The 26,122-nt window shown below is 45.4% G+C and overlaps 1 protein-coding gene across 1 annotated transcript; it reads right to left on the bottom strand.

Moving 5' to 3' along the window:
- Positions 1-8,286: 8,286 nt before the first annotated feature.
- On the bottom strand, positions 8,287-26,096 carry PUSL1 (pseudouridine synthase like 1). Its single transcript, XM_026862583.1, has 5 exons — positions 25,974-26,096; positions 24,781-24,838; positions 17,444-17,631; positions 10,603-10,748; positions 8,287-8,385 (listed from the first exon to the last, which is right to left on the bottom strand). Exons 1-5 carry the CDS (start codon positions 26,030-26,032, stop codon positions 8,378-8,380), a joined length of 459 nt encoding a protein of 152 aa, XP_026718384.1. The 5' UTR covers positions 26,033-26,096; the 3' UTR covers positions 8,287-8,377.
- Positions 26,097-26,122: the final 26 nt, after the last annotated feature.

The following is a 26,122-nucleotide window of genomic DNA, read 5'->3' as shown; positions in this document are numbered from 1 at the left end:
TATTATTAAAGTCAGTTCTCAGAAGCCCAACTTGGTGTTCCTCTACTGTTCCTAGTACTGTCAGTTGTGCCCATGCCCTTTGCTCCTAGTCCAGCTGGGTGTTAAGAAAGAAACAAGCACTTTCCCACAGAACAAATGTTTTGACCCTTGTTTTAGGTGCCACCGAAGTTTCCCCAGTCATGGCCCAGTCCTGGCTGCCCCTCGTATGCCTTTGGCACCACACACCTCCAGGAGCATTTCCAGTGCTCGCTTTATTTCTTCAGAGAGATCACACTCCCTTAGAGCCTGAGCAGGCCCCAGCAGTCAGAGTCACCCCCCAGTCTGTGGAGGAGAGGTGTTCCCTCCCCTCACAGCGGGGACTGCGTGGCCTGCCCAGGTTCTGCACAGATTGGGGTGACACAATAACACGCAGCAGCTAAGCCTGTCCACAACGTGCAGAGGCACAGCATCTTCTAGTGACCAAAGCTGATGGTAGGGAAGGGGAAAGAACCAGCAAAAAGTCTTCCCTCTTTACAACTAAAGAGATTTATGAGAAGGGGACCTGTAACAGTGATCTCCAGGTACACAGCACTGCCTTGGAGCAAGGCTTGTTCTCATCACGTGTGGGAAGAAAGCTGAGCAGGGGATGGTTTCAGAAACAGCAGCAGCACCCACACACCCCTCTGTGGCAGGAAGCTCACACACTTGCTGGGAGAGCTGAGCTCACAGGTTCTTAGTATATAAGCAACACTGTTTGCAGGTGGGGGGTGATGTAAGGGCTTGCTTCTCTCAGAAAGCCAAAAAAAGAGGAAAACAAACCCAAATAGGACAGGACCCCAGACCAGACAGCATCCCCCCAGTGCAGCAAACTGGTATTTCAAACACCTCTGCATGTCCCAACTTCCCTTCCCTCCCTCCACACGCAGCAATTCCAGGTCTAGTGGGTTAGATTTCACACAAATTTCACACCCCACAGTGCTCACCCTCCTGCATAAACACCCCTCACACCACAGCATCCTCTTGGTGAAAAAAACACCCTTCTGTGTCCCCTGAAGACACGCAGTTTCAGGAGGGCCAAGACTTGTATCTGCCAGTGCCACCTGCTCACCAAATGCCAGCTCCCTGTGACTAGCTAGCTACTACACACCTGAGTGGTGCCTACGGTTCTCTCCACCCCGTTCCCCGAGCTGAAGTCATCCTTCTGAAGGCAGAGTACTGACCACTAATCTTCCCAGGATTTCTTATGTCAAAGCTGCTGTCGAGGAAGAAGTGGTCAGTAAGAGCCCCACAGCTTGTGCCAGAAGTACTCCCAGCAAGGTTCTCCTGGAGAGACTAGCATACAGGCAGTACCTGCTTCCCATGGGCATCAAAAAAAAGCTTGTGCAAGAAACATCTGGGGATGGTTCAGGGAAACAAAGGATGAAGACAGAGAAGGGCAGTCCTTTTCATGCTTCTGTTCAACAAGAAATAAAGCTCAAAGAAAGGCAGGCCCTGTCCCAGTGCCACTGGAGTGAAAGGCTGTATGAGCAGCCCCATCATGAGAAATGCCTCTCTGAGGGGAAAAGAAACAGCACAACACAATGAACTCAGCCAGGCTGGCAGTGTCCAGCCCGGCGAGAGCTGAGCCCCCTCCCAGAACCTGCCAGCACTTTGCTTGGGCTCGCCTGTGCTCATTTGCACAGGAGAGCTCACACTGCCTCGGGGAACACGAGTCTTGTCTGACCCAGGAGCCACACTGAAACTCAGCCCTTGCCACGGGCTGGTGGCGAGTCCCCCACTGCCACCAAATCCCAGCTCCTCTCTCTGCCCACACTGGAAGAGCCATCCCCCAGTCTCAGATTTTACAGGCAACAGCAGCACCAGCCCACATGAGGGAAACTGGTCAAGCAGACACTGTCCTGATTCACCTTCTCGGGCTGCTGCCAGAACACATTCCCACTTGCACAGGCATGATCAGCCATTCGGCCTAAATAAACATTCATCCTATTAATGACCTTTCAGAGCACATCAAGCTCTCCAAAAACGTAAATGTAGCGCTGTGACGAAGCATCGGTCTGAGCTTCTGATCCATTAACATTTACAAAAGGCTAAACCAAGGTCCACTAAGCAACCTAATCATGTTTATCACCGTTAACGAGACAGGTCCAGCAAGGCAAGATATATTTATCCAAGGGCAAGCACTGTCTCTGCCTGTGTGCTCTGATCTTAAACTGCCCTGCGGAGTGCCAGGAGCCTGCCTTTGAGCAGCTGCACAGAGAAGCAGCACAGATCTCTGACGTGTGTTATTTTATCTATCCCTCACTAGAGGTCATTGTATGCTGTGACTTTAGCTTTGACGTCTCCACGCTGGGAGTTAGCTAGTGTAAATGTGGACTGATGGTGCCCATCTGAAAAGAGCCGTGTGCGTGGTGTCTGCCCGCTTCTGCATGGTCTTCAGCAAAAATATACACATACAGTTTCTGGGGCTGTTTTAACACTTTTCTCTCATAAAAAAGTGTCAATACCTATCACAGAGGGATACGAGGTGAGATATGAGGGCCAGCTGGCCCAGTCTCCTCTCTACAATAGAGGGCAGAAGCAGATGCTCAGGTAGAAGGGCACAAGCTCAGCGTGTACAGCCTGTTCCTGCTCCACCACAGCCTGCCTGCTCACTGCAAGGCAGAGAGGGCATTGGGCCGAATATTATGGGTAACTCTTCATCTTGCACAGCATCACCGAGTAGCATTTCCGTTCCAATGCACTAAATGGGTCACCAGCATTTTCTCCGTGTCACAAGAGCATCTGATGAAGCAAACCCCTGCTGTATATCAAGCCCTTCTCAAGCATGTTGTTGTTCTTCCCTTGCTCATATCCAGACACCCACTGTCAGAGAGCTTACAGAGCATTACTTGGCACAGGATAAAAACAAATTTGGTTTGTCAAAACAGAATAAAAAATAGCTGCTTGCTGTTCCCACAAAACACCCCCTCTCTCCTCCAAAAAACAAGCCCTCTCTTGCCTATTCTCTGTCTCCAGAGTGTGACCATGGCCAGGATAGGCAGAATGAGAACAGCCAACTCTTTCCTAATGAGGTGATCCATTAAGTTGTGGAGAGAGCTGTCTCCCCTGAGGATAGCAGCAAAAACCCCACTGGAGTTATTTCAAAGAAAACCCAGTGGAGACTAGACAGCATGGCAGAGGGAAAAATCCTGCAGTCATGCCTGCATAGCTGAATCAGGTCTTCCCATCTCTCCTTTGTGCAACACTGAGAATTACTTCATGCTCCAAAGCCAGAAAGTAAAATTCCAGGCAGTCTTTGCTGGGCCCAGTGCCATTCAGCAGAGCAAGAACATATGTCTGTTGGTTTTTACCACTCAGACTGCAAAGACAAAGATTGTGGAAAACAAAACTTTCCATCCTCCCACACAATTCTGTGACTTTGGCCATTCATTTTAGACACAAAGTTGAGAAATTCTGGTTCTACCAGATCAAACAAAAAATACAGAACCTCACCTCTCTGTCCCTGTGTGTGACACAGCTGTAACACCAGCTCTGCCACAGAGATGGCGCTACATGGGGATGCAACGCTGCTAAACTGGTCAATAGTTCAAGCAATAAAGATACTGGTTCTTGGAGGCAAAGTATGTGCTGAAGGCAGCACCAAACAGTACCTGTCGGTAAAGAAATGATCTGCTCCTGAACTTCAACTCCCAAAACTCCAGTCCCCTAGAAAAAGGAACAAAAAAAAAAAAAAAAAAAGCCTTTAAAAGTCACATTTCAAATGGCTCTTCTACCCATTCTACCCACAAATATAGAACACAGGTGAACATGAGTAGAATGAACAAGAGGCTGCAGAGCCTCCAATTAACCTGAAACAGCCTCACGAGCTTTTGAACACCAGACTGCTCATTTGCTATGCCGATGCAGAGATTTTCTGGGGTGAAAAAATTCCTGCCTGCTTTGTACGTGCCTGGTTTTATGGGGCTTGATCTCCCGGCTGCCTTACACCATTCAAATGAAAGGGAAAGGGCAACATAAACCAAGGTGCAGCTTAGCAGACTGCTAAGGAGCTACTGATTTGAAGAACACAGTCTGATGCCTCCTGGAGAAAACAAGAAACAACCAGCCATAACAAAACAACTCTACCATTTCATTTGGAGCTGGCTTGGGAGCACCACGTGGTCCTCAGAGGCTTTGCAGAATGAATTTCAACACTCAGCAGTGCCTACTGCGACACTCACGTGCTACTGGAAAGGCCAGGACAAGCCAGGCCTGAGGAATCCAGCACCAGAACACAGCAACGGCAGGCAAGGAAGCACTCGAGGCTTAGAGCGAGCAGAGCAGGAAACAGCAGGTGAGTATTTGGGGATGGATGGATGGATGCTACTCAGCAAAAAGACATCCTTTCCCCTCGCCAAATCTGTCTGTTCACACAGATACCATTTTCCAGAAAGCTTTATGGTAGTAACCAATATTTCTTATAAGAACTCAGCTGAGGTTAACTATTCCAACACTTCACTGACACCTGCATCCTCTGCTAGATCTTTCCAAGTTGCTTTCTACATTTTTTTTTTTTTGGTGGTTTTGCTGATGTTCCAGTACCAGCTGTAACACTAAAACCCAATGCAAACCTGTTCTCAGGAACAGTCCTGCAAGGAAGAACCTATATGCATGTTTCCCTCCTACAAATCAGAAGTCTGATATGCATGTTAGATATATATATATATATATATATATATATATATATATAAAACACACACACGTATCATACATCAGATATGCCATCAGAGCACAAAAATGAGCAGGTTTTCACTTCGGCACCTGAAATCCCCAAACTTTCATGCTACCAAGCAATCCTAGAAGTCACATTGATAAAAGTAACACTAAATAACTACAAAAAATAAACAAAGTCACTAATTATAAGTGCTTTTTACATCCCACAGCTTTCCTACAGCAAAGAGAGACAAAGCTTAACATGCATAACCCTGAAAAGCAGATTTTTACATGCAAACCCTCTCCTCCCTTGCAGTGAGCCCAGTAACTGGCTATCAAAGGCCTGTGGAGACTCAAATCAGCTATGAGAAGAGCATAGCTGCAACAGATCTGTCAGGGGGGTTTGCTGGAAACACTGGAGCACCAGGAAAGGGGCTGCCCATTCCCTGGGAGAGGGGACAGCTCTTGGGAACCACAGAAGAAGAGGTGAAGCAGGGCCAACGCGATTCACTGGCCCACATGGGGCATCGGGGCAGGGCCAGCAGAAAAATGTCATCACAGGGAGCAGCCACAAGCTGTTTTCTCACAGCATTTACAGGGAAATGACTGCTTTTAGCCCTCCCGATCATGTATGTTGATGTATGCAAGGCAGCTCCTGCCCCCGGATTCCTCTTTGTGTCAGGAAATGACAATGTTTCTATCGCCTGCTCTCCCCCTTCCCGAGGTGGTGGCATGCAGACACGTCTGTCCCTACCCACTGCATCTTTACCTAAACAAAAGAGACAATTTTTTTTTGAATAGGGACAAATCCCCCTCTCATCAGACTGAATGCACCTTCTTTAGGCAGGATTCTGTCATCTCAGTTGTCTTGACAAGATATATTGAGCTACAAAAGATGGGTTACTTAGGAAAAATATCTTGTAAACTTTGAAAGAGAGCAAGATATTTTTCTTTAAAAGGGAAACATTGTTTTTCTTGTCAATCTCACAGATAATTTCGCTTACCAGCAAAAAAATCCAGCTGTCCTTTTCTACTTAGCAGCAGAAGCCAGCACCTTGCAATGAATAATACATATTCTGCTTGAAAACAGTCGACAGAGCAATCACGCCCTAGGAATAAGTGATGGGGCTAAGTCTCTGAACACATCCTTAGCATTCAGGATGGGACACCAACTCCACTGCCACTGTTGCTGAGCAACTAAGTTTGATGGGAGGAATCACTTTAACAGTTAGCCTTTTAAACAGACAAGTGGTCAATTCAGAAGATTGCTTTAAGTTGAGAAAGGAAGGAAAGAACAAGAAAGAAAAGCTGCATTATCTGACTGAGAGCGCATGGTTTATCATTCTGTGGATTCCTCCCTCTGAAACAGAAAATAAGCGTCCTTAGATTAGGCTAAAGAAAAAAAAGAAATTAAGAAAAATATCTATTTATAACTTTTTACTGCTATCCCAGCCCTTTCATTGCAGGAACAGTTCATTCTGCCTCTGTAGTGAAGAAATAGAGATGCACTTAAGGCCTGTTTGCTGTCTTATTTGCAGAATGGGCAACCAACCACCGAGCTCCATGGCTGCAACTGTTCCCATTGGGAGAGTTTTACAGATTAAAAGTAACTAGGACACTGTAATTAAAAAACCCAAACCCCACAACTATTTTCTCTAGATCAGAAAATTCATGGTGGTGCTTATTACTAACAAAGTATTCTAAGATAGTTAAATGCCATTTTAAAGCGTTGAAACAAAGCTTCTCAAAGCCACCCCCTTCAGCCTAAAATTTGTTAAATTAATTAATATTGACAAATTATAAAAAATGACTCGCTAGAAAACACAAGTTTGACCACATGTGTCACCAAAAGCAAAAATATTCCATCAGCAATTAGCTTGATGCTTTTGATCCAGTTTTTAGGTTTGCTCGTTCTCATGAGCTGTTTCTGGCCTCATGTGGGATGGGTTTATGCATCAAGTTATGCAAAGAATGGCAATTCCGAGCTGATCCATATTAAATCTCAGTCAAGTGACAGTCGCAGGTCTGGATTTGGAAGGTAACCTGGTCCATAGGCGCTCACAGGTGATGTCGACAAGACTGTCAACAGCTATTTTCAGGTTAGCTCAGGATGCTGCCACTTACAGTGTCACCAATCATAAAGGACAAGATAATCTTGCGGCTGAAGCATTTCACTGTCACTTGTGTCCCCAAGCATAAGCACGCTTGATGGAGGGAGGCCACACTCTCTATTCAGCAACGATAACCCAGTAATAAAGATCAGGAATGCAGCCACATGACAGCACCCACCTTCCTCTCCAGCCTTCCTTTTCCCATGGGATGGTGTTTCTCAGCTGCCAGAAGGTGGGAAGTTAAGCATTTACATCTGGCACTAACTACCCACGCCCTTGGGCTCAGACAGCAGAGAGAAGCAGTGGAAGTGCCATACCCAACTGCGTGGCTCTTTCTAACATGGCTGTGTGCTGTCCGGCACCAACGCTGAACGGGAACAGCAGGAGTCAGAGATGGGAGGAACTGAAAGACCAGGGCGTACAGATAAAAGAGCATACAGATGTCTCTCTGGTTTTTCAGCTACTTTTCAGTTTTTATCTTACACTACTGCTGGCAAAACACACCGTTGTAAGATGTGGTGAAGAAACAGCGGGCTATTTGCAAACTGGCAAAGCGTACAGCATGGCACTTATTGTTACAGACAGCTCGGTAAGGGTTCAGACCTGATGGAGGGTCATTGGGGAAAACTACAAAATGGGTTTTCTCCTAATCAGAAATCAGGAAAATGTGGTCTGGAGACAGACAACAGCAAGGTTTGCTTTCAAGCTGAAACACAACAGCCACGTATCTGTGAAAGAAGCCAGTGTGAAAGCAAAAGCCATGTTCAGATGATAAATATCCATGATCTTTCTGGGAAAAACTTCAGTTTCTGCTACAGAGAGAATATATTCAGCCACTTAATTTTAATACTTGAAAGACCTGGTCCTGAAAGAACCTGACACTCAACAATCTTTTGTTTATGTAATGACTGAGGAATACTGGACTTTCTGTCATCAACACCCCCTGGGAAGACAGTAGGAGTTACTGATGTGAACCCAGCAGATCTGCGTAGCTACAGCAGTGACCATGGTGTTGGGTGGGGTTTTTTTTCCTTCTAGTGGAAAAAAAAAAAAAAAAAATCTCATCCCCTGGCAGAGCTGGTCTTCAGCAACCAAAATGAGTGTAAATGCTGGAAGCACCTCACAGGAATTGCTCTGTGCCAGATTCCATACACCAGTTTATAACATCCTGCCTTTTAATGTACAAACAACTGGACCAGTTTCCCTGTCCTCATTGCTGCTCATCTTTCTCCCTGAGGACACTGGGGAGGAGAGGGAAAGAAATGTCCTTTCTAAGCTGTCACTGGGCAGAACCCTGCTGACATCATCACAGGCCCGCGAAGGCGACGCACAGCGAGCAGGAGGTCAGCTCTCAAAGAAGTGCTGGAAAGCGGCTTTTCAAACAAAGCAAGCACAGAGCAGCTCCTCGCCCGCGTATCTGGGCACTCACCTCTGTTCATAGTGGTGGGACATGAAGCCAGAAGTGGGTTGGATGTCTACCTGGAAGATGGTCCTGACTGGAGAATGAAAAGGTGTTTCGGCGTTCAGCGAGCGAAAGGTGCTGAAGTCGTGGGTTCCCAGCAGGAACTGCGCTGCCTCCCGCATGGCAGGCACATTCAGCTGGCTGAAATTAAACATGCAGAGCAAAAGGAAAAGAGCATCAGGTGGGACCAAGTTCGTTAGGTAGGTCAAAGTCCAATTAATTGACGAGAGGCTGAAACCTGGCACGCAGATTCAACGTTTCAGCATTGTGGAAACACATTTTGCAAGATGAAGTTTGTCTTGTAATGGCCCAAACCACAAACCAAGATGCCAAGTGACCCGAGGTCTGAAGGTATTCAAAATCCCAGGCTAGATGAGGGGTTGGCAAGCACACACTTTTACACAACCTTTATCCTGCTGTGCTTCTTAGAACAGTTCAATTCAAATAACTCCATTCAAATTGCTGGCTAGAGCGTAGGGCAAGAGAACCAAAATCCTTTGCGGTATCTGGATCTTATAAACTGAGAATGGTGTTGGCAGGTAAGAAAATATCAAACACTGTGATGATTTTCCAAACCTTGGATTTGCAACAGCCAGAAGATGAAATGAGGAAGTAGCAGAAATGGAATGAGTGAGCAAACTGACAGAGATGAAGCCAGCGTAAACCCAAGGTGGAGATAGAGAAGGAAGGGCCAAGGGTACAACTCGGAACGTCAAATGTCATTCAGATTTCTTCAGTTGAAGTATCTGGGTCTGTTCAAAATATTCTCAAAGGAATTTAGAGAGATTTACTGATATAATTGCTGAAGAGCTGCTTATTTTTATTCTGTTTTTGTAAACTTCTCACAAGAAAATCCTGAGCAAGTATGTGTGATCTATGGCTTAAGTTTTTTAGACCTTAACAGAAGTCAAAATGTTTCTGAAGAAAACAAGAAAAATCAAGATGAGGTTTTCCAAAATCATTGAATTTTTTGCACTGTGTTCAAGAAAAAATGACTAGCACTTACAGAATCCTGCTCACACTGACACCTGGCTGGTAATTCAAGCGCCTACAGAAGTTTAATGTGTATTATGTGTTTTATCACCAGATGTGCACACACTGTGAGCTTCTCCACTCCTGGGAGCCCAAACATCCCACCTTTTCATAAGACACCTCCCATTCAGAATTTCTAATATGCTCACCCTATCCTTTATGTGGTATTGCCATTTGAGAAAATTAACCGCAGTGTCTGGACTAAGTTAAATGCTATTTCAAAAAGCCCGACATTAAGACACACTGCACACGTAACATCTAATTTTGCAATTTCGTATTTATTTTCCCTTCCACAGCCCACAGAAAAGAAAGTCGGCAATTTAATGTCAGGACGATGTCATCTTTATTCCTCTGCTAGGACAGTTGAGATTACATTTTTTTCCATTACCCACAATTGTTATTCCAATAGTGGTGATGAAATTACCACAACTGGCTACAAATCTGTTTTTCTATAACCTTGTGGAAAACTCCAGTTTTCTTGAATGTATGTTTATCTCAGTACAATATAAACTAAAAGGACAATATCAAATTATCTTCTGGGTTTTGTTTGTTTTTTCCTCACCCACTGTTTATTATGTCCTAGGTTTTTGTTTTTTATTCAAATGGCACTGAATTTGTTTTTCTTCCCTTGCATATACAAGCACTGATTTGTTATGACTCAGCAGCTACTCCAAGAACACAAGTGAATACTGAGCTAGATACACTGGTTTGTTATTGTAGGGTTGCTCAGAGTCATTGGCTCTCGCTATTCAAACCTACAGGCACGCAGAATGGGAATGAGAGAGTAGATTTACATGCAGTCACTATCAGAAACAGGACTAGGGGGAAAAATTAAAAAAGAATTCTCAGTCGTCATTCTTGTTTGCCTGCATGGTCACACCTAAAACTCCGAGATCTGCTGTGCAATGCAATTCTGTCTGTCTGCGTCATATCAGAGCACTGTTCCCTCAGCCAGCTGTCCGAAGGGGTTTGCTGTACGAACTGGCAAGGTCATCTGAGGAAACATCCATCACTTCCACGGGGAGGGACACACAGAGCTGGTGATGGACCCTCCCTGGAGTCACTGAGTATTCTGGCAGTGCTAAGCACATTTATCACAGGTACAACTGACAGCACCATTAAAGAGAGCTGTAAGTCTCAGGTCTTGATGAACAGAACGTAGTGCAGTTGCACTGATGTCAACAGGGAAATCTTGTCAATACGAACGGGAAATCTGGTCTCACATGTGGAAACTGCCCCCTCCCTTCTCCCCCCCAAAAAGCCAAGCCTTTCCAGAGTGCCGAGGTAGCTCCCCGGGGTGGGGTTTAATGGAACACACTTACCCACCCACAGGAGCCCAGCAGAGATCCTTTTCAAACACGGGTACTTCGGAGTGATGAGCGCAGCCCATCAACACCCGATAAATGTAGGTTCTTGACAGCGCAGAGAAACGTGCGTGGAAGCTATTGGTCACTCGATAGGCATTCAAAATGCTGTTAGGACAGAAGACAACGAGTGAGGTGGAGAGAAATGCCATGTCATAATTCAAAAGCTTTTGCCTGGTTACCACATAGATGGGAACTGAAACACACAATGGGTTCTTTGAGAAACTGCACTTATAATTAATTATCATTCTCTCCTGACAGTCACTAACCAGTGACCAAGGATTTTCACATGTGGGCTGCCACAACCGAAAGAAGGCAGAAGAGCCTCAGCATCACCTGTCTCCAAATACACAGAGAAAATGACTGTGGGTCTCCTATCAACCTGTTTGGGGATGCTCACACCATCACAAGAGGCTAAGATGGATCAGTCCTTCAGTTGAGAAATGGCAACTGATAGTACGTTTTCTTTGTTGCATAGTGAAGCCAAACACCTCACCCAGTCCATCAAATTGTACTGTATAGCTGAGGGCACGTGGGCTCCTAGCCAGGCCTAAGGGGAGAGGCAGCAATTTCAACAAGCTGACTCCATCCCCATCTGAGGAGCACACCTTACAAACACCACGTCCTTCTGCTTTTGCAGAACCACGCTCCCAAACACAAGTGGGAAGGACAACAGATACCTCCGTGCTCACTCTCAAAAGCAGCCTTGCAGCTCATTGTAGCAGATGGAGACAGCTGAAACTAAGTCACTTCCCTCCCATGTACCCCCACAGCCTCCAAGACAAACAGGACTTTGCTGCAGCAACGGTAAGAAAGGTGCATCCCACCACCACCTAGATTGAGTCCATCTGAAAACAGCAGAATGCTGCATGCAGGAGATCTCCTGGAAACCCACGCATTTCACATGTGGAGAAAACAGCTTTTGGGAATGTTCATGTCGACTCATCTTCCACTGACTCAGGGCAGTTAACTCAAGCAGCCAGAAGGCAGCTGAACTCCTGTTTTCTTCTATCAGCAACAGAGAGAAGTCGCCTTGTTTTTCTAAGCCAATGCCACCGTTACCATCAAACACAGACAGCTTGGTTGCTGGAAGGGACAGTACAAAGGCTGTCAAGAGGGGAACATCCTTCTCTCTGTCAAGGGAGAAAAAAGAGCTTCCCTGTGTTTCTGCACCTCCCCCAAAGTGTTATCACTGATTTGAACATGTCAGCAGCAGTTTTTGCTGGATTTGATTTCCCCTTATCCCAGAGTACTGGCTACACACCAGACAGCAGGGAGTCACTACGACACAGGCATAACCTCTCTGCAGGTGTTACTTTAGAGGATACCTTCTCCTTAGAAGGGAGCTTTTCTCCTGCTGTGTGCCTTTCTGTCTTTGGAGTTTGGCATAGTGAAGGGATGCAGGGCAGCCAAAAAACATGATACCATTTGGGACTCAGTAATAGACAAACCTATTTATTTACTTTAAAAAAAGGTTGGTGCTTCAATGATTTTTGCCAGCTCAAGTGCCTCTGGCTCACATCCCTTGACTGCAAAGGCTCAGACCACAGAAGAAGAAATTAAAGCTGTGCCACAGGCCTCCACACATATTTTCAATAACAAACCCAGGAGATTGCTCCATTGCTATAAACTCCTAATAGAAATGCAAACTACATCCTCCAGGCCTGCACGGGAGTTTGAACCTAAGACCTCCAGCCTCTTCTAAAGACAATAATATAATTATTACATTTATCTTCCTCTGTCTACATGCCTCCACAAGCATTTCATCTATCTTGAGCTTCTCTTGTTAACACTTAGTGATTTTTATTGAATAACTATCCTTTTATTCCCTCTGATTGAGTGATTCTTTCAGAAGAGCCTATTTATGCTCACGTGATTCTTCAGCGCAGGCATCCTTTCCTGCCTCTTCCAGCAGATGTAATTGCTATCACAGGCTCTTTCTAGCTGGGAATGTCTTTCCAGCATTTATTCCAGCAGCTGCATTTCAGGCCTGGTTAAGATCCCATTTTTTGAAAGACTGCTGGTAAATAAAGACTCATGGCATTCTTTACCTTTTCAACAGAGTCTGAATGTCAGAGGAGGTTGAAGGTAAAAAATTCTGAAGACGTCTACCTAGAAATGGCAGTGTATTGGATACCAAGACATTCTCCAGAAGCACATCCTTCTCTCTCCATGGACAACAGAAACTAAATGCCGATCTGCAGGAGGTGGGAGGAATCCCACCTCTGTCTTGTCACTCAGACATCTTTTACTGCGTGCCTACCAAACTGAAAACAGTAATAGAAGGTGTGAGTGTACTGTATTACCACAGCAAAGTCCTCTAAAGTCACCCCATCTATCAAATACACTCTGATCTTTGCGGACAAGATCCTTTCAAATATGCTTTGCAAATCTAGAAGACAGATCGGTTGATAGAAGAGACACATCATGCTACAAAGAAGGTTATTATTGCTGATGATAGTCAGCCAGCTTGGAATCTTGTTTCCCTTCCAAGCTCTATCGACAATAATGTGTTCTCACAAAGATCCCTCTCTCCATCACCCCCTGCTTGCAACCACATGAAAGTGCTGACTTTCTTCAGCATCAGGAGAGATTTCTTCTTGGCAAAGTAATATTTACAGAGGGAGGGATGGTTGCCGAATACGCTTAAGACTCATGCCTGTCACCAAGCTCCTTAATGGAAAGCAGCTGAACCATTTTTAAAAGGTTCAGTCCAAGGGAGAAAGGAGAAGTAGAGCTGACTGCACCCTGACAAACTCTAACGGATCAGGACTGTACTACATTCTACCAGAAGACATCACCTCCTGATATGTACCCGTCAGATCTTAGCGCGAGAAAAAGCTTTTCCCGTCTGTGAGATCCCGCTGCTCTCTCCTTTGGGAGACACTGACTTAAATCTTTCTTCAGCAGCAATCCTGTTCGTTCTCGGACTGATCAGTCAAGGCATCACAAAGCCAGCTCTAACTGTGTGTCTGTATGGCTACTAGTACTGGAAGTGGCAGGGTCACAACAGTGGTTTCAGCTCTCTAGGACGACTCAGTCCATTAAAGCTAGACAACACAGCTCACAGGTTACAAACCTAAACTCAGGGGGGAGAGACTGAGATTCAGTGGTTGGTGACACATAGAACAGATTGATTATTGCAGTGGTACCCTCTGGCTGCAAAATCAGCTAGTTTTGACTCCCAAACAGCTGCTTTAGCCTTTTAAGGAAGGATATAGAAACTATGACCTACTTCATGTTCCCAGTTACTGCTAGAATATCCAGAAAGGATTTGATTTCCAGGGTGCATAGGTTCTGACCTAGTTTTCAGTCCAAGCAAAAATAACCACCAAAACTCCACATAAGTCAAATTCTATTTCAGAATCTTTTTTTAAATTGACACAGCAGTCTGGAAAGAAATCATCTCCAGTCCCATCCCACAGCAGCTGCGTTAGACTCTTTACACAGATGTCAAAGAAGGTGAAAACTATCAAGGGACAGTAATTCACAGATGTTAAGCACACAGCTTAGCTTGCGAGATATGTTTTGTGTTCTGGCCTCTCTCTGGCCTCTGCGGAGGAATCTAGCTGCTACTTTAAGAGGCCAATGGAAGAACTGGATTTGTAAGCTAGAACTGTCAATCCAATATTACTGGGCTAGCATGCAGTCTCAGGTTTGGGATGCATGATCTGACTTGCTACCAGACGGCTGTCCGTGGGCTGTGGAGTAAGAGCAGTGAAATCAAGTATTTGCTTTTCCTTCCAGTACCCACTGTGAAACCTTTGCTTTCAGAGAAAGACTCGACCAACCCTGCAAACTGCTAAAACACATTTTCGCAAGTAAGGTGTGGGAGGAAGAGAAATTTCCCTTACAGATTTCTGGGGACTGACAGTCATGCATTTCTAATGGCAGCCACGCTCTGTATCAAGCCCAAGCAGCTTAAGAGTCATCTCACACTGCCCTTAGACTGAGCTCACCCACCCCAAGGCTTTGCAAGAGGGTCTCATGGAGGGACAGCAACAGCTAAGCTAACATGGGCAGGCAGAAGACCGTTAGGATCAAAGGGGAAAAGCAGGGTGGCCTTGTGCTCTTCCCAAAACTGTCTGAGGGCTGTCAAAGGAACAGTAAACATCCAGGGAAAGAAGTCAGTTAACGTAATAACCAGCCACTAACAGGAACTATGTGCCTCTAGTAATAAGATGCTTTCAGTGCCTTTTCCTGAGCTTGGATTCCGAGGATTTTACTTCCTCTTCCTCTTCACCCTCTGATGGCTCCCCTGGAGCTTGTTTGGAGATAAACGAATGCAGCTGGCTCCAAGCAAGCTGCTGCGGCTTCTGCTCCAGTCAGTGACCAAGCTGAGAGCCCACAGATAAAAGGTCCCGCTATATTTAAATAAATGCAAAGCATCAATGACATACAACTCCAGAAACACTGCAAAAACCCAATCCTGAGGCCATGAGAGCTACAGACACTCAACGCATCTTTGGCACAGGCCTACAGAAGGCATATAGGTGGGGTCCCAGTCACCAGGTACCTCGTTACAGCAGCAAACAGCAAGTCACCACTGTCTCACAACACACTCCTGACTGTCAGCATCAGCTGGAAGTTGATCCCTGGAATCAACACGCCCTCTAGACATGATATAGCATCACTCTGGAGGCAGAGTCCCTCCACCTAATACTGCTCCTTGCAGCGACAAAGCGCATGGTCGGGCAACAGCCATTGGACCAGAAGCTGACCCATCCAGCCCATCCCTGATTCACAGAGTCAACAGGTCTGGAGCAAGTTGTGTCAGGGACTGCTGAACAACACTAAGGTTACTCCAAGAAAGCTACTGCTGGGGGCCTGGTTTCCAGAGGTACTGAATGGCCACCAGTGTAATCAAAGCTAGAGAAGTCTGTCACCTGGGACTGCTTTCCTTGCATTCCTTCCTTTGCTTAAGGTTTGGGTGTTTGCAATAGGCTTTGAAAAAGTCAAAACAGCTGATTGAATTGCAGATCAAGACTTTCTGCAGAGTATGCCACAGCTTCAGCCAACTCGTACTAATGCACTCTTTGCTTTATACAGCATGTGGAACACGCATGAAAGACCCCCTGCAAAAAAAGGAACACCATCACCCATCTCTTCCTGAGACCCCAAACTATTTGAGCACATTTAGAACTGGAGTCACTGTTCCCCAAGTCCTGGAGAACTAGAATCCTCCCTTACAAAACCAAGAAGAGATCCAACTATGATGTCAGTCCTCAAATCCCAGGCCTTGCTATGTCAGCATTTGGGTCAGGCTCTGTTTCTCAAAGAAGAGATTAGAAAATCAAACAGACTGGGTGAAGTGGGAAGGAGGAGTATACTACATATATGCTTTTTTGTCCTGAGCTCTTGCTCTGGCATGGGGAATTTGACTCCATAATCCTCCTTTATGTTCATGCCACCAGATATCAGAAAGACTGCAGTAACATGAAAGAGAGCAACCTGGGCCTCTGAGTAATTACCAGTTGGCGTCTTGCATCAAACTTCTGATCACGGAAATACCTCCTATAAATTACCTATCTTCTTGCACAACACTCTGAAGTGCTTTGACACACTCTTCAGCAGGGTGCTGCACAGAGATTCAAGTCCTATTGTGCCAAATGCTGTACAGATAAAGACAGTCTGTGCCTTGAAGAGTTTCTAGTTTATGCAAATAAGACAAAAGGAACAGAAGAAAGAATAGAGCGCAGCAAAGCAGCTGCTGGCAAATGGCATGTTGGTTCTGTGACGTAGCACAGATTTGGCTTTTAATCTAAAAACCCCAATGTTTCATTCAATTTACACTTTAACCATAAAAACGCACCCATGTCTGGAGAAGAATACAGAAACTGTTTGACAGCTGACAGAAACTGCACAACAGCTTGGGAAGAAAAGCAAAGGACATGAAATTCAATCCATCTTTTGAAGAAATCACAGGGTATAGTAATTACTTATGTAATTGATGTAAATTCCTAACAGAAACTGTTGGTTTAATGATAATTTTTTTCTGACTTTGAGGGTGGGCATTCAGACCTAACTCACATGCAAAATAAGCCCACTCTGAAATTCTGCAAGAAGTAGTAACTAACAAGGAGGAAGTAGGGAGAAGAAATGGCTGTTCTGCTCTCTGTAGATTGCTGTATCAAGTTCCTCGCTACATTTATATGCAACTCTCCCTAATCATTAGCAGTCTGGTAGAGTATGGAAAGGACTTGATCTATCCCATTGAGTAAAGTAACAAATCTTGCTACAAAAATATTAAATTGAGGCTTCTGATGTAACTTCTCTAAACCATGTCAAGTGGTAGCCTTGGTCTGGCAGGGAAGAAAGGAGGCTGGATCATACGGGAAGGGAGGAGTTGACCATGCTAACACTAACAGAAATTTTGTTTGCTTGTTCTTCATCTTTTTGCATAGTTATAGGTGAGAGGCAATACTGCAGACAAGGTTTTGCTAATTCAATAAAGAAAGAAAGACAGGGAATTTGGGGAATAAAGCAGAAGTGAAAATTATACTCTGGCTCACGTGTGAAACTAGTCATCCCAGAGGATTCAGTACTTACACGGTGACGCCAGTCTCACAACTCCTCTTGTTTTAGGGGTACCAGCACAGATCTCCTAACAACAACAATGGTGCAACAAGACTCATCTTTAACGTGTCAGGTAGTAGCAGAAACACACATGCAGGGGAGTGGTTTGCCAACACGTACAACGGGGGAAAGTATATCTTGTGGGTGATGATGGGACATCACTGCTGCATTGTCTCTACTCTCCAACATGGGCAAAATAAAAGATATCGACTTGTCACCAAACTCACCGGATTGGCTCAGGCCTCAGGTGGTAATTAAGACTGCAGATGAGCTGTTTCTCATTAAAAGCTGGCTTCCCTGGTGGCCTCTGGATGTCAAGGTGAGCGGAGTTGCAGAGTGCGTGGACACCGGTATCCGTCCGGCTGGAGATGTGGAACTTGATGGGAACAATGGGCTTTAGGTTCTGCGCTGCCTTCTGAAAGCCAACACAAGATGGAATCATGAACAGCGAACTCACTTTGAGCTAGCTAGGAAAAAACATCCTCCTCCTTGCTAACCACAGGTTTCCTTATTGCTCATACAAAGAAATAATTGGGAGTTTTACTGTGGGCTGCAAAGAAAGGGATGGGGAGGACTGTGTGGGGGGACAGTGGCTTCCCACTTTTTGTCCTGAAACTATCTCAAACAGAACATCCAAAACGCCATGTGAGCCTCCTAACATGTACATAACAAAGTAAAAATAAAATTCATGTCCTTATCCTTTGTTTTTTATCATCGAGTGAGTGGGAAAGAGGACAGAGAATTACCCATTTAAACCAGACACTGCAATTTACTGCTAAGAACTGGACTCCATTACTTCAGCAGCTCTTAAAGAGCTGCAGAACCCAAGCCTTAAAGGGATGGAAACAGCACGCAAGGATGTCTGTATGACATCAGGCTGCATCCTTTGCTTCCAGTGCAGGCCAGAACGGTGTAAAATCCTGCAGCTTCTTGCTAAAGGCGGAAGCTGTTTTCCATCCACAATGGGAGCAGGGCTACAGAGGGCAACAAGCTTCCACTAATTGTTGAGAGCAGAGGAGGAGCCAGGGGACCAGACGGGTAGCAGCACTGCACTGATGTAATGCATTTATTAGTCCCCCCTGAGAAATATAAATGGATCTAAGAATCAAGACACAGTTCTCATAAAACACACCAGTAGTTGAGGAGCTGACACTGAGCTATCCCAGCAGGTACAGACAACCACAGGACAAACACACGCCACCGAGAGCCAGGAGATGAGATCTCCTTACATTTGCTTCTTCCACAGCTGCATTAATGCAGAACTTGGCTAATTCTTGAGAGACTGTTTTCTTCAGGAGCTAGAGTTGCCTTAATATTCAGAGAATGTCTCACGCTAAGACCTCTGCCATAGCAAGACTAAAGCAGAAAACGACAAACATTATTTACATCATCACAGCGTTCAAGTTTTACAGTCAAGTTCAAGCTTCTCAGAGCCAAAAGGCCCTAAAATTACTCTGCAGCCGAGATGTACTTTAAAAATTAGTTAGCAAACCCTACTGTAGCAAACTCAAACTTACTATTCTTAACGCAAGGGGAAGGACAGCAATTGAGATCCTCTAGGTTCTGCATATGGATTTTGGCATGGATTTGCTGGAGAATCCACCTGCAGCTAGGACTGTTGTTCCCCTTTCCCAACTGCTCCTCTCCACACAGCTGGCTTTTGTCCCCACCCTGTTTCTGCCTTTCCGTTCTGCCCACTAACAAAGGGCTGGAAACCCAACTGGGTGAATTACTACAGGTTCCTGCGGGGAAAGTAAATAAAACCCTGCTAAATGAGTCATTAATTTGGTGTCTTTTATTAGAGATGCACACACGAAAGAGAGTAAAAGAGATGTTAACATGGTTAATTAGATGCTATATATTTAAGGGTCTGAATAGACTGGCCCAAGTTTAGCAAAGCCAGGGTGGGTTTTGGTAAGGGACAAACATTGGTAGGTCAAGAAGTTACTGGAATACCAAGGTTTCTAATGCAATGTTAAAATCATAGTAGGTCTTAAAGTAGGTTGCTGGAGCACTGCAAAATACAACTTTTTCTTTGTGAGGACAGGCCTTTAGACAAAAGAATCCAATGTAATTTGTTACAGGGGATGAGTGAAGCATATCTGAAAGACTGGAAAACAACAACAAAGCAGAAAACCAGATGAATAACTAGAAATTTCCTTCTCTTTCCCATCTCCACTTCTGCGTAGTAAACCCAGCAGCGGTTTTTATTATATTTTAATTTGGTACCAAGAGTCAATAAAGTTTGAACTGCTGACTCACAAATACCTTCCAGACTTGTACTATTTGAGCAGACAGGATCCTGGGCTCTCAGAAATGTACTGTCAAAATGCACAGGGAAGCAAGGAAAAAACGTAACCAAGCTGTAGGGGAAGGCTTGGGAAACAGAACAAAAATGACCCTAGCCTTTTCCCCTTCCTAATCCTTCTATCTGGAGTTCACATGTGGTTACAATTAACAATGAAAATCTTTATTTATCACCCTTAAGCAGAAAGAAGCAGACAGAAATTAAATAGCTTTCTGCAGTAGACCTTGGCTTGTGCCTCAGCAATTTGTCTTAAAGCTGAAGCTGCATTTTAAGAGCGAAGTTTCTGCAAAGATAGGTTTGGCTTTTGCAGGCTACTCCCTTCCTCCAACCTCTTCTTCCGCTCCTTTCTCACCAGGCAAAATCCAGCCAGTGGGAACACAGCTGAGGGGGGAAGAGGGAGAACAGGAGAGAACATGAAAAAAATACTCCTTTCTTGCTATGGGCTTGGAGAAGTTTGGATGCAGCACTCCTCTGGATCCCACACTGCATCCCATTTCACTCACTGCATCTTAACAAAGCTGGATGATGAGAAATCACTGTTTGGATCTCTTCTCCTCTGCCAGCAGGAGTTGAGCCCTGTTGGAGGGCAGACTGGAGAGGAAGAGAGGATTGCAGATTCCAAGGCAAATCTGATTGCATCCCCTGCTCAGGTGAGCCAATGAATCCACAAAGGTGCAGGACTGAATGACAGGTTCAACAAAGGGTATTTTCACAGCTGCCCTTCTCCAGCACCATTTTCTCCCAGGCACACCTCTCTGGAGAAATGATCGAAGGATGTATGTGCTGGACATCCAAGGAGGAATGTGACCACCATCAACAACAAATCTCACTTTTGAAAGCTGAAAGCTTTGTTTGTCGATTCTTCCTCCAGCCTAACAGGCACACAGTTGATAATATACGATCAACTGCTGCTTCCAGTTTTAATATTTCATTTATACCCCACATCCTAATTAATCTCCTTAAAGAAAAAATTTCTGAAAAGCTGAACTTCTTCACAGGCAGTTCAGGAATGACCCCTTCACCTATGCAAATGTCTCCTATCTGCACCATTCAGACATCCTTCGAGCCTGTAGGCAGCTGAGAGTTTCCTCTTCTGGTGCCTGTATACTTTAATCTGTTAATATCACCCACACTGAATTTCAAAAAAGGTGCATTATTTACATTTAGTAACTGCTTGGATAGCAACCAGTTTTTCCTGCCCTTTCAGAAAAAACAAGTCCCTAAAATAAGCAGGTCTTTCATCTAAGGAGCCCAAACGGCTTAACTGCTATTAATCCAGATCCCTACCCTGTTGGGTATCATCCTATGGGGGAAAACTGAGGCAGAAGCACTTTACCCCTGGGCACTCAGCTAAAAAGCAACAGAGAAGATCCAGGAGTAAAGGAGCTGGGTTGTCCTCCCTCGTGCTCAGAGCTCACAGGTCTCTGCTCCCTTCGTTAAGCCACAGAGCACGCAAATATCCTTCATTACAAACACTGAAATCTTGGCTTGGCACCTGCTGGAGGCCTTTCACTGAACCAGATCTCACCCATTTTCATCTAGCCTTCACTTCCCAAGTCCTAGTCTTTTCAGATGACCATATTCTTTGAGCAGCAACAAGCACCCCAGGGTGTTAGTTCATACCTCTAACACCCCGCATACCAGCCATGCAGGGGAAAGTATTACTTGCATTTAGCAGGTCTGTTCTGCTAACAGGTTTCATTCACTACCATATTTTGAATTATGCAGAAATTTCCACTGTTGTGTGCCAGAGTGATATGGATCCACATTCCAGATTGCTATTATTACTCACAGCTCAGTTCTCACTCTGTACAAATGCTGGAGAGGCAAGATGAAGAGGCCCATTAATGTATACCACCTATGGAGGAAGCAAAAGTTCATCCGCTTCTCTCCTTGAAGCCTAAATAAAAAAATCCTCAAGATACTCAGCCATCTACCTCGACAGGGCATCTAGGAACTCGCAAAATCAAGTGTGGATAGGTGCGTTCAAGAGAAACTGTGCATGAGGAATGTTTTGGGAAAAATAAGTGTATTTCTCTTTCACAGCAGCTGGATTGCTTACTGGTTTCATCATGCACAATGGTGTTAGTTGCACAGACACGAGGGATCGTACTGTGTTGCCTGGGATGCTGCACAATTTATAATTTGCTGTGCTCTAATAAATAATAACATGCAAGCTTCTGGTTGCAAGTCATCGCAGCCTCACTGGCTCAATGGGTGCTATGTCAACTGAAACTAATTAAAAATCTTACTCATTTTTAGTGGAATAGATAAAAGTTGAAGTGAAAGCCCGAAAGAAAAAGCTGAGAAAGTGGCTTCTGCTAAAGGAAAGGGTTTCCAAAGCAGTCTCTCGTGCTACTGAAATTATTATCCAAACAGAGATTGAAGATGACATTTCTCTTGGTCCGTTTTCCTTTCTTCCTTTTCTTTGGGGGGGTGCGGACAAGAGCAGGAGGTTGTATCAAAGCTGCCTTGCATAGTAAGGAGTTTGTGTATGTTCTCTTGCTCTGCTCTTCTACTTCCCCTTTTCCTTTCATGAGGAATAATATCTGGCCTTAGCACAAGGCTGCTGGCCAAAACAGAGCTTCGTGTGGGGAAGATTAGTTTTGGGCAGCATTCACCAGCACAATGGGAAACAGCACGCTCAGGACATGGTTCAAGCCAAACATGAAAGGGAACTTAAATTCTGTAGGTCCTAACAGGCCTTGCATAGGGTGCCTGTTAGCACAAGCAACAGCCACTCACTTTAGCAAAAGGTGCTACACAGGAGACCTTCCTCCCTCCACGGGAGGGACATTCGTAAGAATGCAGACGAGAGGATGAAGTCCTGCATCTGGTTAAGTTTTCACATGGAACTGGAGGGAAGCCAAGTCACAGGACTCAAACTTCCCCATCTGGGCAACCCAGGTCTGGAATTTTGTTCTGGACCCATCACTGGCAAGCTGGGCTTCCAAGTGCTTCAAGACAAATACATTGTCTCCAAAGAAAAAGTTAGGTGTTGCCTGCAAAGCCCACCCCCCTCAAAGATATATTAAAAGCTCCTTCAAATATCTACATCCGTCCCCCAACTAAAACAAGTCTCCATTTCCTCCAGACGGTCCCAGGGCTCTGCTACATAGCAGTACTGAGGACAACAAAAGCTTCCATGTCCTGGGTGACACAGTGCTTTACAGGGACAAGGGGTTTCAGACAGGCCTTCTGCCCAGCCCCAGTCCAGCACTTTCACCTTTTATCACACAGCAGGCTGCAGTACACACTCACAAACCAGTCCATTACACAGCTGTTGAAACACAAGGTCTAAACCTCCCAGGTCATCCGCTTGCCTGTAACGGCAAACAAATGTCTGAACATATTTAGCATACAATAAGGATCTCATTACAGATTTAATTTTGCCCTTCCCTTCAGTTGCCTTCCTGGCTTTGGAAAGTTGCGAAGTTCAAGGCTGTACAGAAATGGAGGAAGGAAGATAAATTCCTACAGGCCCCAGAAGTTTTCTATTAAAGCTGCTTTAAGACTTCCCATGTGGTTCTAATAGACACAGCCCTGCTCAGCAGTGCCCAGCATCAATACCACCACATGAAAGCAAAGCACATATCCCAGAACTGGCCTGCAAAGTGCTGATACTGAGAAAAGACAACACCAAATAAGTTTATCTTTTTCTTTTTTTCTTCTTCTTTTCTCCTTTAATCACCCATCCTACCCATTCGCCTGTTAAAACAAAGTTCCTTGGATAATGCAAAACAACTGCTGGGCTCACCCAAAGTCCGGCGCCTGGGGCTGAGACATGGATGGTTCAGAGGATTAGATAAATGAGATAGAAAGTCCTTTGGGGCTCTTCTTTCAAGATCTGCGCAATATTTATACACTTTCTCCACAATGGTGTCAGGCAAGAAGCCATACAAATACACCCTGAGAACTCTTATTCAAACCATAATTCATCACGGTTTCCTTCTGCGGCCTCCTTCGCGAGAGCACACAGGAACTAATCACCCTCCTCAGTAAACCAAGACACAGCGTGGAAACGTCTTGGCCGTGGTCACAGCGTGGCTGGGTGCGACAGCTCCCGGACCAGCTCTTGTCCTTCCCGAGATCTAGTTCAGCTAATGTAACTAATTGAGGCAGAGCACAGGCTATCACAAACAAGCACGGTGGGCACACCACCTTCAAACTGCCACGGTTGGTGACCTCAGGTTAAACAGCCCAAAAATGAGAGATGAGTAACAAGGCGGCTGGCTATTAATACAAAGGTGTGAGCTGACTTACAGCGGTTTCAATCTCTTCAACAATCTCTTATCTCCTAGACGGGCATTTTGAACTATTACACGATGCTTCTAAAAGACAAAAATGACATAGCTTCCTTTCAAGTCCTGCCCTCCACAGGAACATGGGATTCACCAGCACTGCTCAAACGTGCAGCTCAACAGCAGCTTGTAATTAAACTACAATTGGGTTACACAAACATCCAGGTGTGCTAAGCATTTCCTCTATGCAAGTGACCCACTTTCTACTCGCTGGTCTAATAGTGGGCCTTTTGCATTCCTGTTGCGCACTCACTCCAAGCCCAAACAACAATTGGGTCCTAAAAGCCATCCTTATATTCTTATCCTTATGGGAAATGTTCTGGGGCAGCACAAGAACAACAGTGACAACAGGCTCATACCTTTTTTTCCCCAGCATATTAGAACAACTCCAGAAGAATGGAAACTAAGCACTGGTTTGGTTTTTTTTTCTGGAACAATGGATATCCTGCTGTGCTTTGTTCCAAAAATGTCTATCAGAGGCATGCTCTCCCCAGAGAGTGCAGCATCTAGTTTCTAAATCTATAACAGACTTAGACGTGAACTAGAAGCAAAGCAGCTAAGCCTGCTCAGAGCAGAGGCAGTTCTAAGAATGAGTGGAGGCAAAGCCGTAAGTGTAATGAAGCTCACCTGCTTAAGTACCTTCATGTGGGACAGCACCTGAGTTGAGGCTCTCAGAATCATAGTTCTGAACTCAGACACCCCACTTTCAAGTCTCATTAGAGGGTTCACATCTTTTTCAGGATCACGATCTCAATGTCTCCGACCTCACCCGGATCTATTTCTTCCACCTGTATACTGATATAATTTCTAAAGCACTTTGACTGAACATTATAGTGTATGTGCAAGTGTCTTTTATTGTCAATCTAAAAATATTATTTATCCTTGATAATATCTGTAGCTCAACAATGTGACTCTTGAAGTTCTGTTTTAATGACTATGATTAGCAAGGACCTACCTCCAAATAATTCTGGACTCCAATCACTGACTGATCATTCGAAGTCTCCATAACTCCACTGCAGGGCAAAACAAATACAATAGTTATTGATGTGTCAAGACCCAAGGACTTGACACAGAGTCCACCAAAACAGCCAGACGTTAATGGGGGACAGTCATCAAATGGCCAGCTATTGAGCAACCTGAATCTTTTTAGAGAATTTGTAGGGACCAAACACTTTGATGAATGTACAGGAAAACAGATGCAGTGGTTATTTACAAGAAAGGAGGCTGGAAATAAAAAACATCCTTCAAATGTTTCTCTCTGGGCTAGCCCTTCAGGTGGGGGCTGATGAGAAGGTAAGGCACACAAATTACACTAGAAAAGAGTTTGCAGAAGAAACTATTTCAGGGCCAGAAATTGGTTGCCAGTTGCAGGCCCCTTTCTTCCAGGCCCTGTGGAGGTCATGAAGGGACTAAAAGTTCATGAAGATGGTTTGTGACGAGCTTCCTACTACAGAAGTCACAGCCATTCACAAATGCTGACGAAGTTCTGAGAGATATATCCCAAGGCTAAACCCAACCTAGCAGTAACTACTCAGAGTAATTGAGGTCAGTACCCACAGCGACACAGCCCGTGCACTGCAGAACTGTGCGCTTCGGCATACGATGGTTTTATTCTGTAAAAGCCTCACGAAGATAGGCACAATTCCAGGAGCTGGAGCCGTACAAATTCTCCCACACACTTTCTTTTTAATGTAAACAAGCAGAGCTACACATGTGGGGTGTTTAAGGCCTGGGGAAACCCAACTTCAGCTACTGTCATGCAGGGCTCAGCCCACAGCCCACTCTGCCTTCCTCCCTCCAGCAGCGCAGGTACCACGGCTGCAGGGACACAGGGCCTGCTCCCCTCCGGCCCCAGACCACAAGCTCGCCGCCTTCCCCCTCCTTGGCTTTCTCTCTGCCCATTTCATGCATCTCCTGCCCGAACCGTCCCCTTCCTATCGCTTCTACACAACAAGCAAGCAGAGCCCAGCTCCCTGCCCGCTCTCACCTACTCTTCAAGGGGTTTTTCCCCTCCCCAAACCACCGCACTGGCCCATCCCTCCCCTCAGCCGCCTCCTCGTGGCTCTCCCGTCCCCACCCCTGGCGAACGCCCCTCAGGGCCGGTTTCCCTCCGCCGCACACGGCTGGCGGGGCGGCTGAGGCACCTACCTATACCTACTGCCCAGGTACTGAAACAACACTAGGTACCGGGCCGGGGGAGAAACCATCTCTGCCGCCTGCGCCCCTGCGGCGGGGGTCGAGGTCCGGCTCCGCGGGGCGGCCACCCGCGGCCTTCCCACCGCCCCTCGGCCCCTTCC

This window comes from Athene cunicularia (assembly GCF_003259725.1).
Source record: "Athene cunicularia isolate RWA chromosome 21 unlocalized genomic scaffold, athCun1 chr21_part1, whole genome shotgun sequence".
NCBI classification, from domain to species: Eukaryota; Metazoa; Chordata; class Aves; order Strigiformes; family Strigidae; genus Athene; species Athene cunicularia.
The sequence above is the reverse complement of the archived record's forward strand: the minus strand, read 5'-3'. Positions and strand labels throughout refer to the sequence as shown.

Coding starts and splice junctions, on each gene's coding strand:
- PUSL1 (XM_026862583.1), bottom strand. CDS start 26,032: ATGGTTTCTCCCCCGGCCCGGTACCTAGTGTTGTTTCAGTACCTGGGC. Junction 24,839..25,973: donor TACCTGGGCAGTAGGTATAG/GTAGGTGCCTCA, acceptor TTTGCCCTGCAG/TGGAGTTATGGAGACTTCGA. Junction 10,749..17,443: donor CTGAGGCCTGAGCCAATCCG/GTGAGTTTGGTG, acceptor CTGTCCTAACAG/CATTTTGAATGCCTATCGAG.